The sequence below is a fragment of the Gobius niger genome (genome assembly GCF_951799975.1).
Source record: "Gobius niger genome assembly, chromosome: 3".
In the NCBI taxonomy this organism is placed as follows: Eukaryota; Metazoa; Chordata; class Actinopteri; order Gobiiformes; family Gobiidae; genus Gobius; species Gobius niger.
The window spans coordinates 8,477,588-8,493,509 of NC_136854.1; the positions used below are offsets into that span (position 1 = coordinate 8,477,588).

The following is a 15,922-nucleotide window of genomic DNA, read 5'->3' on the forward strand; positions in this document are numbered from 1 at the left end:
TCCGGGGCCAGGACTCCCCTGAAAAAGAGATTCTTAATCTCAGTGGGACTTTCCTGGTTAAATAAATGTCAAATCAAATAAAAAATACTAAAAAAATGCTACATATGCTAACGTCAGCAATGAGTGCCATTTTTTCGCTTCTGCTGAACTACCTGCTGTGAAAACATGCATTAGGGCCCGATTTTGGTTTGATGTCATTGATTGTCATAAATATGTTTATTGTCTGCCAGAAAACGGTTAAAAATAGCTGGTGGTTTTCTTCCCACTAAGCTAGGCGATGCCCCCACATTGCAGTCTATATCTCTGGTCCCCCGGCTGCCAGCAGAGGACGCCCCAAACATCTCACAAGATACTTCGATACAAAACATGAAATATTGAGGATGAGGTGTCTATATGCCACTAGTTTAGTGTGAGGCCGTTTACCAGCTCTATCAGTGAGTTAATGAAGTTTATTGTGACCATACCTGGTCCTTGTCTCTAAACTTCTCCTGAGGAGCAAACTGGATGAGCCCCATGTAGCAGAGCTTCTGCAGGTTCTCGTAGAAGTAGAAGATGTACCTCCTGCACAGGACACAGGACACAGAGTTCAGAGCTGCAGCCCACCGTGAGGCGACCGACCGGAGAGGACCTACCGTCTGTAGAGCAGCTGTCTCTTCATGGCGGGGGGCAGAAACCGGACCAGGTAGTGCTGCTTCTCTGGGTCATTCAGGTAGTCCTCCAGACCCTCCACCTGACCACAGCATCAGCCGCGTGGATTAGTTTAGTTTATTGAAAGGACAGTGTGCCGTTACATTAAAAATACTTAGCACTATGCTAATTTCCATCTGTAGTCCTAAAGAAGTTAGATAAGATAGATCGATCGATCAATCCTGTATCAGAGCTGCATCAGAGTTGTGCTCCTGTATTGGAGCCAGGCTCCTATATCAGAGACGGGCTCCTGTATCAGAGCCGTGCTCCCCTATCACGAGTCGTGCTCCTGCATCAGAGCCGTGCTCCTGTATCAGAGCCGTATCAGAGCTGTATAAGAGCCGTGCTCCTGTATCAGAGCCATGCTCCTGTATCAGAGCCTTATCAGAGCTGTATCAGAGCCATGCTCTTGTATCAGAGCCGTATCAGAGTTGTATAAGAGCCGTGCTCCTGTATGAGAGCCGTGCTCCTGTATCAGAGCCGTGCTCCTGTATCAGAGCCGTGCTCCTGTATGAGAGCCTTATCAGAGCTGTATCAGAGCCATGCTCCTGTATCAGAGCCTTATCAGAGCTGTATCAGAGCCATGCTCTTGTATCAGAGCCATGCTCTTGTATCAGAGCCGTATCAGAGCTGTATAAGAGCCGTGCTCCTGTATCAGAGCCATGCTCCTGTATCAGAGCCTTATCAGAGCTGTATCAGAGCCATGCTCTTGTATCAGAGCCATGCTCTTGTATCAGAGCCGTATCAGAGCTGTATAAGAGCCGTGCTCCTGTATCAGAGCCATGCTCCTGTATCAGAGCCTTATCAGAGCTGTATCAGAGCCATGCTCTTGTATCAGAGCCGTATCAGAGTTGTATAAGAGCCGTGCTCCTGTATGAGAGCCGTGCTCCTGTATCAGAGCCTTATCAGAGCTGTATCAGAGCCATGCTCCTGTATCAGAGCCTTAACAGAGCTGTATCAGAGCCATGATCCTGTATCAGAGCCATGATCCTGTATCAGAGCCATGATCCTGGATCAGAGCCGTGCTTCCGTAGTGTACTGACCTTGTAGTTGATCTGAATGACCTGGGTGTAGATGGACAGGGGCAGGCAGAGCAGCAGGTCTCCCAGCATGACCCAGCCGGTGCTGTAGTCCTTATGTGCGCGCACTGGGGGAGTGTAGCGTTTCCACGAGTCCTCGTCACAGTACACTGCGGAGGGGGAGAACATGGGTTACATACATAGCCCTTACACGATTTCTCTCTGATGCTCCTCCTGTGTCTAAACTTTACACCAAACGCATCCAAAGACCCTCCATGTTGCTTTACCTGTCTGACTTTGCCATGACAACGATTGTGCAGCGCTTCTGGGTCACGACTCTGGTTTGCTTTTGCTCTTTTACAGATAGATTCGAAATAGGATTTCGGTCAGAGTACTGGACTCTAATCCCCTGACAATTATCTTAGATTGGGGACATTTTAACCTTCCAAAAATAATCCCATGCAAATAGAGGTTAAATGAGAACTCTAGTACTCCACTACCATAGCACTAATTGAAACTGCTAACCTCCAGAATGATTTAGTAATCCCTACAGGGCTGTCAGGAACATAATTTCATCATAAAAATAAGGGCTGCACCATTTTGACCAAAAAAAAAATTACATTCCTGCTTCATAGCAACAAGATGTAAATCTAAAAGGTAGAGGCATTGTCACAGCAAAGGGTGTGTATACTTATGCACATGCAATATTTCAAACATTCTAAATCACTTTAACTTCGTCATTATGGACTATTGTGTGTAGATTGATGGGGAAAAAGGCTGTAACATAACAAAATGGGGGGAAAGTGTAAATACCTTGCAGATATACTGTATATATTTCCACTGTCAATAACAATATAACGTCCTTGAAACGTTCCTGACCTTTGAACTGTGTCTGGGCCGTTTCCTCCTCATCTTCCGATAAAGTCATGTTCTTGGCGGGAGAGCATGAGACCCCCTGCGGCTCGCCCCCCTGGGTGCTTCTGGGTGACTCCTGTCCGGTCTCGGGGTGCTGAGGGGATGGGGAATTGGCCTTCTCGAAAGCTTGGGTGTCAGGGTTGTGCCTCAGCGGGTGTCCGTACATGATGTACCAGAGGAAGTTGTGGACCACACGTAACCGGTGCATCTTGGGCTGGTAACCCAAAGTCTTACTGAGCCCGCGGACTACAGAGACAAGACAGACAAACACTCAGCATTTCAGCAGAAGCAGATTCAAGGGGCTGTAGGTGTTTCACAGTGAAATCGTCCCAGCATTGGCCACAGCAGCAGGACGATAAACAGTAATATCGTTAATCGCGATTGATCGCCGGATTTCTTAATAATCATGATCAGAAAAGAATTGCTAAATACACCAGACGACCCCTCCACCACTCCCTCTGCAAAAACATACCTAATGTGTGTTACACCACAAGGGAGGGGTATCACTACCCTAATCAGTACAAGCATTTGGCAGAATGAATGAGTAAATGAGAAACACCCCTGTCAGGGCAAATGGACAGGACAAGGTCAAGTTTTCTATAGCACATAACCACAGCTGCCCAAAGTGCTTTGCATAAAAATTTACATCACGACAACAAAATCACAGGATACAACAAAGCATGATAAAACTAACATCGAGAAATAAGAGAAAAAAGGGGATATACAGAGTCAACTTGTATAGGGACAAGCAAACAAGCAGGTTTTTAGGCGGGTTTAAAATATCTCCTATATCTCCTCTGGCTTTCATGTTTGTTTTTGGGACATCCAGAAGGAGCAGGTCAGCGGAACAAAGTGCTCTGGACGGGGCATGGACTGACGGGAGTTCAGACAGACACAAGGGGCCATGCCATTTCAACATTTAAAAACAATCAAAAGAATCGATATTGTGAGAGACAGGGAGAAGGGCATTTTACTGCATTTTGGATAGTGGTGGGCCGTTAACGGCGTTAACGTGCTGCGTTAACGAGAGACTCTTATCGCGCGATAAAAAAAATATCGCCGTTAATCTATTCTCAAAGCTGGGTTGGGAGCTGGGTCAATACTCTGCAAGCTATGATGACTTTCACCGTGATATTTTATGCAGGGCTTAAAGTATTCCGGCCTGAGGCCTCTGGCGCAAGCAAAGTGTATCAGACTGCAAATTATTTGTCCTGTTTTTCCGCGCATTTGTGGAAAAACTCGCCTTTCCCGCACTTCTTACGGTCCATGAATGCATCTCACACGCAGCCTCGCTGTTAAGTGATTCCTCTGAAACCAAAACAACTGCCACGCGGATGCTTTGTTATGGATTAAGTTTTGCCAAATGGACGCTATGACCAGACGAGTGAGAATCGGATAAAGAGGCGAAGAGCAGCAGGTTTTACGTCTGATCCAGAGTGAGTTTATTTACTTATTCTGTGAGAACAGTCGGGCTAACGGGGTCGCATCACCCGCGCTAAAATAAGCACTAAAAGCCCCGCACGAGAGCGCGGTGTCAGACCTGCCCCGCTCCACGCCTCCTTCTGCAGCCGTGTGCGCGGTGAGAATGGTGTGCGCGCGAAAGACGCTCTGCGACACTCCCCGAGCTGCTGCCGCTGACCCGCTGTAAAAAGGGAAACGTAACGCCTTCATACTGAACAGAGCCTCGCACTGTCACAAATACCCGATTCGAGTGGAGTCTATGTTCCGCAAACGCGCACACAGTGGCGTGAACGCGCACACGTGTCAGCTCCAGCCAAATCTAACCAATTGGTCTATACTTGTATTTTACCTCCCATATATTAAGTGTTGGGAATACATTAGGTCCAAGTGCAGAGTAAATGTGTAATAAAAAAGTTTAATAAAAAAATATTGGCCTAGGCTACATTGCCTATATACAGTAGCCTCTATCTAACGTTTTTGTTTTTTCTTTTAAAGTACCATTAAGAGCACCATTAAAGTCCCGGATCTTTTTTCTGTAGCAGGTCAGTGTGCAGAAGAGGAGATTTAGTTTGTCACCAGAAAATTGATTGACACAAAGCTACTGACTGTAAACAGTTCATCAGGACCTCTAATGTCGGCCTACAGTTCAAAATTAATGTTTAACTGAATAAACAGTTAGTAAACACAAGTGCATCTTCTTGAACATGAATTATTTTCATCACCAATTATCATAGTAGAACATTCTCAAGCAGTTTGTGATGCATTTTGGAAACAGGAGATGAGCCCCTGGTCTAACGCACCGCCTGACCTGAGAAACTCGTTCTCAAAGACTTACTTTTAGTCATTATTTGGGCAGCACACATATTCTGAATGGCTTCGGCAGAATTCAAGCGAGACATTTTAATCTAGATTAATCTAGATTAATCTAGATTAATTTCAGAATTAATCTAGATTAATCTAGATTAAAAAAAATAATCTATGCCCACCTCTAATTTTGGACCATTTGCGCATGCAGTGCCTTTTCAAGTTCACTCAATGGAATGTACGATTTTACTTTGCTTAGGAGCCGCATCTGGAAGAAGCTAATTTGAACAACTGAGCTGATTTGCTTGTTTAATGTAAAAGAACATGACTGTCCAACATGACGGCAAGGGTTCTTACAGATGGACTGACACAAGAAGAAAGTGGACCAAGCAATGTCCGCAGCATTAAAATTTCCCAATAATAAGGCATCAGTTTTTTCATTTAAGAACTTGGAGAATTCAATCGCTGAGTTTCATCCTCCGCAAACGTATTTTTGATCGCCACACAAAATGCCATGACTAGCAACAGCATGCTAAAACGAGCGAGAGCGTGCTAAAGCTAACAGCTACTAAGCAAGGCTGGGTCAGAAACTATTATAGAAATCAATGCCAAAAGTACACTGTGTTTGTACTTTAGTTTATGAAATGTTTTTAAAGAATAACTGAAGATATTTGTAATGCATGAATGATCAGTTCACTTCATGTGAGTTGTTTATATTAACATAAAACAAGGATAAGTGTTGGAAATCCAGTGATCCTTATTAAATATTTTTTCATTTGTTTATTAATACTATAAACTGTAAATGTATCCATAACATCATGACAAAAAAAAAATATATATATATATATATATAAGATTTACTCTCACTCTGGAGATAAGAGGACCATCCACTTTTAAGAAAGTCTCTTGGCATCGGTTAATATCAGATCAAAAAAGCTGGATCGGTGCATTTCTAAAGACAACCACCTGCATCGTCTGCAAAGCTACAGACAGACAAACTTAAGGAACATAACAGGCTGAATTCAGTGAGAACTTCAGTGAGAAGCTTTCTCAAAGTTTGTCATCTTTACTAGCAGGAAAGTTGATTAATGGCTAAACTGTGTTGTTTATTAGAAATATAAAATAATAGATAAAAGATCAGCTGGTTTCGTTTTAAACCTATGATTTACTCCCAAAAAATTGCTTTGATTAGCTTTAAGATGAGTTTGTTTAAAGGGACTATACGGAGTTTAAAAGTAAGCATTTTCCTCCCCCTACATGTTCCATCCATGTCCTAATGCATAGGTGTCAAACTCTGGCCCGCGGGCCAAATTTGGCCCGCAATTATTTGGCCCGCGAGGCTATACCAAATGACTACTCGAGCTGGCCCACCGGTATTATACATTTTTTTTCAGATTTTGCATATCTGGACTAAGTTATATAATGTATAGTAATAAGTGTTGCTTGTTCCATATTCAATGTTAAAGCAAATCTTGTTTGGGTCCATATTAAAAGGTTCATTTGTTCAATGGTGGCCCGCGACTTTGATCAAATTTTACATTTTGGCCCACTGTGTATTTGAGTTTGACACCCCTGTCCTAATGTGTAGAATGAGCCCAGACCTGTTCACCACAACTGCCTCTAAAATCCTGCACTGTCACTCAAAAAGGTGTTAAGTTCCGTCATGCACGAGCTTAATATAGAACCTGCAGTTACGCGTAAGACCTGAGGTGGCAGTAGTGAGTAGAAAATGACCAACTCGCATCTAGTCCCTTTAAATATACTTTGTCAGTCTCACTCAATCTGACATTTATAGCAGACGAGGAATAGGAATATTTCTTATTATTTTTGTCATTTCTGCAGTTTCAGTGAAATTCTTAAACCGTAGGCAAATATATTATCGTGAGGCAGACCTGTGGTAGGCTTGAAAGTGTCCAGCGCGGCTTTGGGGAACACGCTCTTCTTGTGACTCTTGCTCTTGTGAGCTCTGGGGGTTTCGCTCATGGTGCCTTCCCTCTCTTTGGACGGTCCAGTGTGTGCCTCGTCCTCCGGCACGCTGCATACACCACATACAACATGTTTATACAGGCGGAAGCAAGTCAAATATAATGCTTTTAATGCCACAAACACAGACAGAAAAGCAGCACATATTTCCTTAAACAGAAGAAAGGGGATTGGACAAAACTTTCTTGCTAAAAAATGTGTTCAATCTCAGCCCAAACTGCAGCTGAACATGTTCTAGGGCAGCGGTGGCGAACACGCGGCTCTCGAGCCGCATGCGGCTCTTGGCCAATCAGAGTGCGGCTCTTTACATGACTGGATATGTTTAATACAATGCTGCTCTTTACAAGGGAATTGGTACTTATTTCCCATAAACTGTAAAACAGTCTTCAGAATCTTGACCAAAAATCCAACCATCGTCCTACAGACCCTGTTTCCATCTCTACACACGAATGAGAGCCCGTATCACCCTTGTTTTCGAGGCGGTGTGAAAAGGTGCCTGTGCAGCCTCACTCAAAGCAGGATGTAGGTTAAACAACAGGCAGGCAGATCGTGGCTCTGGGATCAGCTTCTGTGCTTTTCAGGTTTCTGATCAGCCTACTCTTTATTTGATGAAATTTGGCCTCATATTCACAGAAAAAGATCAAAATTAGGAAATGGAAAAAAGCGGAGCTCTTTTGAAGCGTATGATGCGAAGCGCGACATCGCGTATCGCGGAATACGCAAAGTCTCTGCCTTTTCTTCCACATGTGACAGTAACTGTAACAAATACAACTTAAAACAGAACCTCAGACGTCCTCCAGAGGCTCCTGATTAAAGTTTATGAACTTTGTGCACTGTGCAGCCTAGAGTGCGTTCTCTGCGCAGTCCAGTTAGGACCAAGCTTCAGGCACAGAGCGCACAGGCCAGGGGCGAATCAGAGGAGGGGTCTCAGTGGGCAGGGCCCCACATACAAACAAAAAAAAATCTAATTCTGTCCCAGTCGGAACAGAACAAAATGTCAGTTTATTTAATATATATTTATTTCAATCTTGGTTAGGAGTAAAACCATTACATCTAATACAATTATTGAAAAAAAAGGCCATGCATAAAGTTATAGTTTATTGTGATTAAATATAACAGTCACATTATATTTAATCACAATAAAGTACCACCCCTGGATCTCGCAAATGGTCGGTGCCTTTGTGGCTCTTCACAGGATCAAGGTTGAAAATTTCGGCTCTTGGTCTCTGACTAGTTAGCCACCCCTGTTCTAGGGTATCTTTTTGATATTTTCAACCAGTAAAAATGTTTGATGTCATAATAAAGCTTTATTGACACGTCGCCCATTGAGCATGTTTGGGATGCTCTGGATCGTCGTATATGGTGGTGTGTTCCAGTTCCTGCCAATATCTAGCAGAGAAGCTTGCCAACAAACCACAACCTGATCCACTCTATGAATGAAGTAAATGGTCACACCAGAGACTACCTGGTTCTCTGACCGCAATAAAGCAAAACCAAACATTTTATTGTAGACAGCCTAAAGCATCTGTGTAATATTGATGCGTCTAATCAGCTTCTGTCTATCCCACAGCTGTGAGGAGAGAAGTGCTCTCTAACACAGATTTAGATTTGTGAGCAAAATTTGTTTATTGTGTTTACAGAAAATGTCAGAGTTCAGCTCATGAAATGTAAGAGCAAAAACTTAAGTGTTGAGTTGAAATCTTAGTGGATTTCCTCATGCCAAGTATGATAAGGAAGCATGATGATATGATAATACACTTAAAAACTAAAGTCAAAGTAAAAAATCACCAGCAGATTAAGTAAAGGTACCTGAAAAAACTACTTAAGCACAGTACTGTGACTTTCCCCAGTATGAGATCAATAAAGTCCCATCTTATGTTGTGATTACTCACCGGCCCACGGAGTAGGAGCTCGACATCTTGAAGCGGATCTGGTCAATGATTCTCTGGACAATCTCGTCCGTGGGCTGTATGGACGGATGAGCATACAAGTCCACCTGCGCGTGGACAAGAACACACTGCTCAAAGGCACGGGCAAAAGTCAGTTATTACACCAGCTTACTTCTGGACACTTTAGTGTGGGCATTGTTTTGTTTTATAATTTAATAAAAGGGATATTACACAAAAGATTTTAGAGCTTTCTACCATGAGACAGGCTGAATATACAGGATTTCTCAAACATGATTGAAACAAACACACGAGTCCAGTGGTGTTTCATCAGGGAACGACGTTACCACATGGTCAAAAGCTCTGAAGAAGCCAGCGTAGCAGAATACAGGACAGGCTCAGTACGAAATGAGCGGAGGTCTCGGCCTGGTACCTTTCGAGTGAGTCCGTCCTGGATGACCGTGGTGGTGTAGGGTTTGATCAGGCCCTCTCTGGCCAGAGAGTGGACCAGGCGGCGGATGGTCTTCTTACAGCACTTGGAGCTGAAGCCAAGGCTCCTCTCCTCAGCGTTGATGATCTTCTGGAGCCTGGAGACAGAGGGCTATACCCAGTGATGCCGGTAACGCGCTACTTTAATCTGGAATACTTTTTTCAGTAACGAGCAATCAAACGCATTACTATTTCCTAGCCAGTAATCACATTAAAGTTACCTTTCCAATCACAGTTCTTTACTATTTTGTCATGTTCCTTTGTAAAAAGATATATCTGCTTTCTTTTTATGTCATAAGGACTGACGTAGCCTATGCGACACTCCTTAAGACCTATGCTACACGTTTTCAGCAAAAGGACCACGGCACAAACGTAAATAACAAGAGGAAGAGAGATGCACATTATCTCACTGGAAATACTGAATAGTCACTCTTTGAGCTTTTGTCAAATAAAGATGACAATATAAAGTTTTGCTGTACACTCTAGGCAGACAACAAAGTGATATTGAGCTTCAAAGACACTACATCCGATTAACATGTAGAGTTGCAGCATGGCTCAGACAAACTGACAGAAAGTCCCAACAGGAGATGATGTGAGGCAAACAGGTAATGCAGGAAGAGGCGGATTTTGTCAGTGTCAGGATCTGAGGTCAGACACGGCTGTAATCTTTGTGAGATGACTCTGTATGCATCTCCTTTTTTCATGCCACAGCATGAGGTGAACAGTGGCTCATTGAAGTGAAGCAGACTCCATCAATAGCAGTAATGTATTGCCCCCTCGTGGTCAAATACTCAAACTACAGAAGATGTCACTTTAGTAAACACTACACTAAACTGGCTACAGTAAAGTAACGACAAGTAATATAATATAGCAACTTTCAAAACCAATCAGTAAAGTATCTAAGTTACTTTTCAAAGGAGTAACAAGTAGTCAGTAGTTGGATCACTTTTTCAAGAAATATTTGGAAACACTGGTTATACCTCTTTGGACATGTATAAGTCATATTTTAGAACGTAAGGCGAGACGCTGCAGGTCAAAGCATTGCTTTTTCACGCAGTGCTCGAAGTGGACATTTTTTGCTAGTTTTCTCCCTTAACATCTTCGTTTTCATGTCAGAGTATAAAAATGACAAAAGTTGCCCCGTACAAGGATGTCTTGTCGCAAGGGAGAGTGAAATTTCCCGGAAGCAACTCTAAGATTGCTTCGCAAAAGCCTGGTTCCCACGCTTATTCATTCATAAATATTGACCCACTTTACATCCACGTGTCCTGAAGGCTCCCCGAGATGACGCTATAATCCAAATATGGGAGTTTTCTTTCTATGAGACGCCCGGTACGGATGAGCAGAGAAATGTGTCGCGTATGTGTGGACGTTACAAAACTTTAGGGCTGGTTTTCTCTAAATGAGGTTGTTCCTCCACTCTTGCAACGACCTCCACATTAGCCGCTCCTACAGACTCCAAACTTTACAGTCTTAGGCTTTACAATAAATTGAAAGTTTTTATTTAGAAGTTTTCAATATCTAATTCCCAAATTCTCAGCCCCTGGAGGTCTGGATCCAAAATTATAGTCAAAATCAAAGTGACAAATCAGGTCACTGGTTGATCCAAATTCTGTAGAAATTCCTCAAAACGAGTCTGTATCATCCTCAGTAGTGTGTGTGGCCTCCACGTGCCTGAATGCACTCCCTACAACGCCTGGACATGCTCCTGATGAGACCACGGATGTCCTCCTGAGGGATCTCCTCCAAGACCTGGAATAGAGCATCAGTCAGCTCCTGGACAGTCTGTGGTGCGACGTGGCGTTGATGGATGAACCAAGACATGATGTCCCAGATGTGCTCTATTGGATTTAAGTCTGGGGAACGAGCAGGCCAGTCCATAACATCAATACCTTCATCATGCAGGACCTGCTGACACACTCTTGCCACATGTGGCCTGGCATTATCAGGCATCAGAAGGAACCCAGGGCCCACAGCACCAGCATATGGTCTTACAATAGGTCTGAGGATCTCATCCCGGTCCCCAATGCCAGTCAGGGAACCTCTGGCTCGCACATGGAGGGCTGTGCGGCCCTCCAATGAAATGCCTCCCCAGACCATCACTGACCCACCACCAAACCGGTCATCCTGGATGATGTTGCAGCAGCAGAACGTTCTCCAGGGCGTCTCCAGACTCTGTCACGTCTGTCACATGTGCTCAGGGTGAACCTGCTCTCATCCGTGAAGAGCACAGGGCACCATTGGCCAATCTGCCAATCGCTGTGTTCTCGGGCAAATGCCAATCAGGCTGCACGGTGTTGGGCAGTAAGCACCGGCCCAACTTGTGGATGTCGGGCCCTCATACCACCCTCATGGGGTCGGTTTCTGACCGTTTGAGGACCAACATGCACATTTGTGGACCTCTGGAGGTCATTTTGTAGGGCTCGGGCAGTGCTTCTCCTGTTTCTCCGTGCACAAATGAGCAGATAGCGGTCCTGCTGCTGGGTTGTTGACCTCGGTCGCCCCCCACAGGTCTCCTAGTGTACTGGCCTGTCTCCTGGTATCTCCTCCATGCTCTGGACACTGCGCTAGGAGACACAGCAAACCTTCTTGCCACAGCACAAATGGACGTGCCATTTTGGATGAGCATCACTCCCTGAGCAACTTCTGTGGGTTGTAGATGCTCCTCATGATACCTCTAGTGGTGAGAACACTGGACAAATGCAAAAGTGTTCCAAAAATACGGTACAAAGGATGAAGACGGGGAAATGGTCTGTGGTCACCACCTGCAAAACCATTCCTCTTTTGGAGTGATCTTGCTAATTGCCTCTCATTTCCACCTGTTGTCTGTTTAATTTCCACAACACCAAGTGAAATTGATTCACAATAAGCGTGGCTTCCAAACTGGACCGTCTGATATCCCAGAAATTTGACTGACTTAGGGTTACATTGTGTTTTTTGAGTGTGCCCTAAGTTTTTGTGAGCAGTGTATAAACAATGCGTTTAACCAGATTGACACGGCTGAAGGCAGATTATTAAGACCAGACGCTGCTGGCGAATAAGAGAAAAAATTAATTTAGAGGTATCGAATAGAAACTTTTACTGAAATTCGTTAGTGAAGTGTAACTAAGTCTTAATAATTACTACAGTCAATGCCTAACTCATAATGAATACCTTTTCACATACTTCACTTATTCATTGTTAAGTGGTTATTAAGTGTTAGTCACACTTAACTAATGAATTGTTCATGATATATAAAGCGTTAACTCATCATTTATTAAGGTGTGGTTATAATGAAGTGTCAAGAAAGATCTTTTCAGAGGGATTTTGGATACTGTTTAGTTCTCCAATAAGATAATAATATTAATCATAAGTGAAAAAATCTGTAAAAACTCAAATCTTGCCTCTTTTTTTTTATCTCAATAAATCAGGCTGGGAATTAGATATTCTTTAAAATCTTGCTAAGTCTGAGCCTGTAAAGTGTGGAGTCTGTAGGAGCTGTGAAAGTGGAGACGTTGTTAAAGCATCGTGCCTGGTAAGTTTTGTCATTGTTAAACTCTGACATGGAAATAAAGATGTTAATTGCTAAGCTAGTTAGCAAACTATCCAAATCAATATTTTCACCAGACATGATTGGCAGGGAATTTCTGGAGAGCGTTCATATATTTCTGACCATAATCAACAGAAAACGTTTCCAAGGATAATGTTTTTAACTAGAAGCTTCTACAGACCTACTGTAGTAGAACATGTACTCACGGGAAAAGCCCTTCAAAGATCTTCATGTCCTGGACGGCCTCCAGAATGAGGTTTCTCCTCCTCAGAAGGCGGTAGGTCTCGTGCTTCCTGGTGGAGGGCTGCACACGTCACACAAAGAGGAGTTACACTTTGTTACTATGGGCCTACAGCGGTGGGAGAGGATGGGGGAAAGGCACAGACTGTGTTCAGTTTGCCTTTACTACCACAGTCAATTTAGGAGGGCAACAGGAAAGCCTTTTATATTCCAGAGTAAATTAGCTGAAAACTTTTGAGGCGACACAAACGGAAGAAGGAGAGTCCATCAGATTAAACACAGAGGAAGCAACAGCTCGCAGCGATTAGGATGACAGGGTTCCTGCACACTTTGTAATGTCAAATCTAAGACTTTTTAAGACCCCTGGATGAGTGAATTTGCCATTTGCTTATCTGTTCCACATGCACAAAAGAGTTACTTCTAGTGCTGGGTACCGTTACACACCAGTACTTGAACAATACTTGGTTACCAAGTTTTGACTGTTCCCCTTTCAACATTTCCCCTCATTTCCCCTTTGATCGAATGTTTACAAATTATACAAAATTAAATATGCCAAGATTTGGCCGAGTTGTGGCATTAAAAAAAAAACATGAAATTAAAAAATAAATAAAAGACTACTTGTATTAAATTTATATGATTTATTTGAGCTGAAACAACAAAGCCCCTTCCTTTAGTGCTGCCCCGGATCACAGCATCAAACTTGGATCTAAAGATAAAAGATTTTCTTCTCGGTACCTGCTTTGGATACTTATTTTTCTAATATGAGTAGTACCTAAACTTTTGTTTGACATCCACTGGTATGGCTTAATGGTACCCAGCCCTAGGTACTTCCATCAAGTGACTTGCACCTACATGGTGTCTGCTATGCCTCGTGTAGATGTTCCCATGAAAAAGAGGGCCATACTGAGGACAGTCCAGCCACACATCAGGTTTATAAAACAAGCACTTTCTAAAAGTACATTATTTTGTCCAGGATGGTTTAGCCGCCTTTATCTCTGCCCAGGGACTACAGATGAAAGTTAGCTTGCAGCTATCTCTGGCCTGTGCAACACATTTGCTGTGCAATGTCCCTGAAAAATAAATAAATAAAAATATGCCCAACCTGGGCATGGAGAGGCACATCAGCAGCTGGATTTATGATTTTCTGACCAACAGGCCACAGGTGGTGAGAGTTGAAGGCCCCGTCTCCTCCACACGAGTCCTGAACACTGGTGCACCACAGGGCTGTGTCCTGAGCCTCCTCTACTCCCTGTTTACATATGACTGCTCTGCTCAATACAGCTCAAATACCATCTTTAAATTTGCTGATGATACCACCAACATGTGTTTTTGCTGTGAGCGGTTCACCTCCATGTGACTAAAGTCAGCAGAATTTGAGTTTCAATCTAAAATCTATTCTTTGATTACCCACTGCAGTAACAGCATTATCTATGTTGAGCTGCTCATTAGGAGCATGTTTTGTACTGATGCAACAGTATAGTCCAAAATGTTAAGTGTTAACACTTAAGTTGTGGCGGGTTGAATGCTCTGATTAATGACACTGTCGTGCGCTGATGTGTGCACACAGACCTGGCACAGTTGGACATCAGAGACAACAGCCGGGCAAACAGGCTCTGTGGCTTCTTCACTCTGAGGAGGAGGAGTGGAGGGGGCTTCCTCCTCTGCTGCTGCGGTGGGCTCTGGGAAGAGAGAGATTCAAACTTAGAATGTTACATATGTCTAGAAATACCCAGAAGACTTGAGGCCATATACAGGGAATTCACAGGAAATTATGGTAAGTAACGTGAATATATGGGAATTAACACAATTGAAGGTTGCTTCTATACAGACGGGCATAAACAGAAGCATAAACATTTGATTTGATAGTTACTGACATATCTATCATAGTTGTGTTAGGTTGAGGCCAAAACTAAGAAGAGCTTTTGGAAATGGAACAGACTCGTTCCATGTTTGTTTCCATCTTATCGAAAAAAATCATTCTCCAAAACAAATCAAACTGCGTCTGTCTCTGAAGTGAAATGATCTCAAATCTCCACCGAACATCAGCTCAAATGGAGGAAAATACAAAGAAGCATTGAAAATATAAATACACCCCCGCAAAAAATGAAGCTTAATTAATTACAAATTACAAATTAATAACATCTGCACAGTTTATCATTAATGGGTAATTAACAGTAAACAGTACCTGCTGCGGGTTCGTGGAGGATCAGCGGCTGCTCCTTCTGCTCGACTCCCTCATGCCCTGGCCTCGCCTCCTCACTGAGCCCCCCGCCTCTCCCGTGCACTTGTTTCCGGCTCTTCTTGTTGGTCGACACGGGGGTGGGCCTCCAGCAGACGTCCATGCTGGTCAGGGGGGTTTGGGGCGCGGCGGAGGGGTGCGGGCTGGGGGAGTCTGGTGGTCCGCCGCTGGAGCACAGGAGCTTGCTGCGTTCGTGCTCTTTGACAAACTTATGGAGCTTATCGCTGACCACTGCACACCTGGGACACAGGGACCACACGTCTCTCAATATTTTAGACCAGCCATCGCTGCCCTCAAAGACTGAGCTCCTCAATGAAATCAAAGTTCACTAGCCAAAAGAATCGCAATCCGATCTAGAAAGCTATTGTAATGGTCGTCATTATTGTGACAGTGTGAAGCTCCACTTTGTTCCCTGAAAGTTGTGAAATGTTCTTAGAAACTCTTTGGGTTGCTAGAACTGCATTGTTAGGAACGAGTCTGAAACACAACTTGACTTACTGCTTTAATCATTTGTAAACTATATTAAGCCTGAAGAGGACATGTTGTCCTTTTCTATTTGCTTCACTGCCATGTCAGGTAGGGTCACAGAATTATCATCTCATTGCAGAGCAGATTGGGGTGTTTAAAATTAGACCGATATATCTGATATCTTCGTATTTTTCAATATGGG

General features: G+C 43.5%; 1 protein-coding gene across 1 annotated transcript in view; it reads right to left on the bottom strand.

Moving 5' to 3' along the window:
• gtf3c1 (general transcription factor IIIC subunit 1) overlaps positions 1-15,922 on the bottom strand; it is a 65,224-nt gene that overhangs the window by 29,709 nt on the left and 19,593 nt on the right. Inside the window, exons 11-20 of the mRNA XM_079553618.1 lie at positions 15,199-15,491; positions 14,583-14,692; positions 12,980-13,077; positions 9,189-9,342; positions 8,762-8,865; positions 6,779-6,921; positions 2,586-2,867; positions 1,731-1,876; positions 633-730; positions 465-561 (exon numbers count right to left, since the gene is read on the bottom strand). Coding sequence (XP_079409744.1) covers positions 465-561; positions 633-730; positions 1,731-1,876; positions 2,586-2,867; positions 6,779-6,921; positions 8,762-8,865; positions 9,189-9,342; positions 12,980-13,077; positions 14,583-14,692; positions 15,199-15,491 — 1,525 coding nt within the window. The remainder of the gene's footprint in view (positions 1-464; positions 562-632; positions 731-1,730; positions 1,877-2,585; positions 2,868-6,778; positions 6,922-8,761; positions 8,866-9,188; positions 9,343-12,979; positions 13,078-14,582; positions 14,693-15,198; positions 15,492-15,922) is intronic.